Source organism: Sinocyclocheilus anshuiensis, unplaced genomic scaffold (genome assembly GCF_001515605.1).
Source record: "Sinocyclocheilus anshuiensis isolate Anshui unplaced genomic scaffold, SAMN03320099.WGS_v1.1 scaffold526, whole genome shotgun sequence".
Lineage (NCBI taxonomy): Eukaryota > Metazoa > Chordata > Actinopteri > Cypriniformes > Cyprinidae > Sinocyclocheilus > Sinocyclocheilus anshuiensis.
Genome location: NW_015547649.1, coordinates 413 through 4,915, shown reverse-complemented (window position 1 = coordinate 4,915; position 4,503 = coordinate 413). Strand labels below are relative to the sequence as shown.

Genomic DNA, 4,503 nt, shown 5'->3' with positions numbered 1-4,503 from the left:
CCTTGCTAGGCCAAAAGACCTCATGACGAAGGTGGTCAACCTGGCCATGAAAAGTCTCATTACAACCCAATTCAATGACGCACAATACAAGAACAGCATGAAAACACACCATGTATTGGATGCACCGTAACCAAACGTGCTGTATGAACCATCACTGTGCCTGTAGTTCAGTTGTCCTTGGTATCCTGTTCAAGTCCAAAAAAATAAAAAATAAACTTGTCAGGAATCACATTACACCACATGATGCACTTTACTTGTAGGATTCGGCAATCTGTACCGCTCTGAAGGTAACCAATGGCAGTCTGTCGGATGGTTGGGGTGAGCTGCGCAGTGACCTCCAGGTACTGTAGGATGTAAATATTGGGAGCAAGAATGATCAGATTTTGTTCTCCACAGCCAGATGGCATCTGTAATTAGTTATCAAGATTCTTTAGCGCACGACCCATTATGTCCCCTAAGAGAGGAAGAAAATGAGGTCAAACCAAAAAGCCATCAGAAACCAAAGTTATTTAGCTGAACGTCGCCGTGTCAGTTTCCCCTTAATGAAATGCTTTACCAAGGACTGAAACTGAGCATTTGGTTGATCCCTGGATCACATTTGTTGGAAACGTCAGAGATGATTCTTCTGAAATGACACTTCCTGTGGACCAAACAGAACGGATCAGCTCGGAGCGCTAGGTTACACTTTACTGGTACAGGGAGAACGCATTTAGAAAGTCACTGAGTGCAAACAAACCCTTTGGACACAATAACCAACTCTGGGTGAAGATCCTTTCAACTCCCTCAGGCTATAAAAAAAAATAAAAAATAAAACACCACATCAGTAAAGCATCATGAGCTCCATGAGCAAACTCCAGAAAGCTGGTTAACGCTTACCAGAACAAGAAGACACTGAGTAACTACGTCAATGCGTCCTCTCACCGGCACAGTCACAACTTCAGTGCCACATCGAACCTGGGATTGTTCAGCCTGAGCGCTGACAGTCACATTTACAGATCCTACAGTACAGACAGGAAGTGAGCAACAACTCTCATACGCCTCAATTTAGAAACGGACAGAGCAAAACAGACAGAGAACAGAAGCTGAGAGAATCCATTTAAAAGGTCTTTCTCCCATTGGCACAGAGACAGGATGAATACAGCTCATTGAAAGGTCTAAGACTGACGTCCAAGGAAGAAGCTGGAGTCACTTTAACCTGCCAATGAATTACATTAGTGCACATTCAGTAAAGACAAGACTATTTTCCTCTACTGATCCATTTAGGGTGTGTGATATTGACATGCTTCATTTTCTGGGATGGAGTTTTTGCGCTAGTAACTTAGCTGGTTTAGGCCTGTCAGGGACGGCTGTTTACTGAAGTTTTCCATATTTAGTGTGGTTGTCAGTTGATAACAGTGACAGAAATAAAGACTCACTGAAATCATTCTTGCACATGAGAGATTGCTTAATTTTGATAGAATACAAAACTCATGCAAGGTGGCCCTGTATTTTACATTGCTAATGCTAACAGTTACAATAGGCTACATCTTACTGTGAAAGCTCAGAGCAAGGTGACACCATCAGCTTGCACACCTCTAACAGAATTAGATATTACACAAACACCTATTACACTAATAAATATGAATCCAGACCATGATGCACTTGGACAGATAGTTGAAGACTGTGGCCTTCAGCTCAAAAGACTCTCCACGGATGATGGAGTAAGGCAGAGAGAGCTCCAGGGTTGGAAGATGGAAGACAATCAGCTGAACAGGAGGAGCCAAACCGAAACCTCTGGAGGACAGGCATTTCTGTCACCGATAATTTGTGTTTACTATTGTCATTTTGCATTATTGACACTCTATTTTCCTAATTAATGCTGTTCAGTTGCTTTGACAATCTGTATTGTTAAAAGCGCTATATAAATAAAGGTGACTTGACTTGACTTGACAGGCAGAACACCTCAGTCTCCCATGTGGTGATTGTGTCAGGTACCTTCAGAGTAACTCGTGTGGATCCAGTGTTTCTGAAGAAACAAGGACACCGGAAGACATAAATGAGGGGACAGGAGAGGTAAACAAATTGAGGCCAAGTGGCTTTAGATCAGTGATGTCAAACTCAGTTCCTGGAGGACCACAGCCCAGCAGAGTTCATATTCAACTCCAAACACACCTGATCCAGCTAATCAAGTCCTTCAGGGTAGAGGCCTGCACTCCTGCGGGAGGACCGCGGGACCCAACGTAACAGGGTGCGGCGCGGGACAACTCTTGATGGGCGAGTGCGGGTGCAGGCGGGAAGAGACTCGTGTGTGGCGGAGAATAAAACGAGTCGCGGGACTCCCGCAAAATAGAAATCTAAAAGCACTTAAAACAAATTGTTATTTATCTGTTGCACAAAAGCAAAAAGAACTAATATTAACATTAAAATGATTGACATGCGCAAGCTAGCCGTAGTTTCTATTTATAACACGTTTAAAAGGTTGCGCAATGTAGCCAATCACAGACTCAGCTGTTGATTTCTGGAACGCAATGGCCAATCAGAGGTGATCAAGTTAGAACCTACTCACTGCAGTGCTGAAATTGCGTGCTCACAAATCCTATCATTTTAACACACGAAGTGTAGACACTGAAAGATTCATCGTGCATATATTTAATGTGATATAACCGCTTTATGAGATCGCGATTAACTGAGAAGTCAGCTTTTAGTGATAGCGCGCTGCTCTTATTCTGCTTAATACCAGGACTGCAACAATCGAGGTTGTCCATTCATTATAAGCGTAAGACATCACACTGCTGTAAACCCTGCTGATCACCGATTGGCCAGAGAGAATAGTCACTACCTGCATCATTGAACTTGCAACACGAGACCTGCTAAAATCAGCACACCGAGGACTGACCAACTTTTTGAACGAGCACACCTTTAAAATTTCTTTGGCCCAGTTTGTTTTACTTCCAGTAAGTGTGGTTATTTCCTTTGCTTTTTAAAACGGTCTCATTAACGAAAGTCTCAATTACTGTACATCTAAAAATCCAAAAGCGGTTTTGGTTTTCAGACAAGTGCATCCAGAATTCTGGTTTGGCCCAGAATTTTGATGTCGGTGCATCCCTATTAGAACAAGCAGGTTTAGCACAACTTGCATTTGGATGCAACAAGTCTGGAAGAAAACCACCATTTAAGCAGTAGTTGTGCTACTGGATTTCCACTTTCAGTAAAAAAAATAAAATAAAAAAAAAAAAACCTACATCGTCCATTACCCAGCAAACCTTTGACAAACCTTTAAAAAGTACAGATATTTAGATCAAGAACCTAAAAGACATACCGTGACGGAAGTTGCTATAGTAATACAGGCGGCCTTTGTACGTCAGGCAGTTAGGTTCTTGGACGGCGAGATTTGTTGCGACCTTCATCCCCACACTCTGTCAAAGCAAAGCAAAAGATGCATTTGAAAAGTCAACCAGTATTCAGCCACTAAACAACTGCAAACATCCAACCTTGAAAACGTCGTAAGGGGACTCGATCACTGCAGAAAACGTCACCAAGAAGGATCTGTGGAAACATCAGACAGACTTCTAGTATTAGAAAATAAAAATTGTAAGTCAGATCAGCACACATTCATGCAGGTGTATAATCACAGAGGTAGTTTCCATAATATAGGGACTAAAAACAAACTTTGAGGAATCATTTTAAAACAGAAAGATTGACATTTTATTTTTCCACTTTTCACACATTTACTCACGGGCCTGATGTCTGTCCATCAACAGCAAAGAGAAAAAGGACTAAAATGAGCCCTTTCCAAACACAAAACTCCTTCATAGCCATGAAGAGTGATCACCCAAGACTACAAACAAATCAAATGCCTCTTTCAGAAAACCTGCAGAACTTCACCAAGCCTACAGCTCTTCACTGCTCTACAGCCACTCCCAATCAGCTGCACAGATGGCAGCGATATTTAAACACTCTTAATTGGAGGAATTCATTGAGCTCGTTAATGTCAATAATTAACCTCCAGCTAGTGATGGGAGAAACGAACCTTTTCAAAGCTTCGACTCAACTGAACCAATTGCTTCGCAAAATGATTCACTGTTTCGAAGCGCTCGAAACACCACACGCTGCGACTCCTGCTGGTCAAAACTGTGTAAATGCAACAAAGGCTCAGGCTAAAACATGCATAAAAACTGCTTCTCACAAACCCAATGCAAATGCTTTCTTGAAAGTATAATACAGTACCACTGCTCCCTATACGCAGAGTACGCAGTTTGCGTAGGGCACCAACTCCCAGGGGGGTACCAGTTGCTAAAAAAAAAAAGATTTTGTTCTATATTAATATTAACATATACATACATATACAGTACATAAATAAAAAAATAAATACGAACATATATTAACATAATTTTTTAAGGTGAACGCAGTAGACAGGCGAAGCACACGTGCATCACTTTTAGGTACGTTCATAATCCTGTGAAACTTTTTTTGGATGTTGACATTAATAACGTGTTTTAATGTCGGTAATAATATCACCGCCGC

General features: G+C 41.6%; 1 protein-coding gene and 1 pseudogene across 1 annotated transcript in view; both read right to left on the bottom strand.

The window, feature by feature from the left end:
• Nucleotides 1–640, bottom strand: part of LOC107701965 (alpha-2-macroglobulin-like protein 1) — a 5,083-nt gene extending 4,443 nt beyond the window's left edge. Inside the window, exons 1-3 of the mRNA XM_016504135.1 lie at nt 557–640; nt 278–454; nt 110–185 (exon numbers count right to left, since the gene is read on the bottom strand). Coding sequence (XP_016359621.1) covers nt 110–185; nt 278–407 — 206 coding nt within the window. The 5' untranslated portion in view covers nt 408–454; nt 557–640. The remainder of the gene's footprint in view (nt 1–109; nt 186–277; nt 455–556) is intronic.
• The window catches only part of LOC107701964 (alpha-2-macroglobulin-like), a 39,522-nt pseudogene extending 35,617 nt beyond the window's left edge, over nt 1–3,905 (bottom strand).
• Nucleotides 3,906–4,503: the final 598 nt, after the last annotated feature.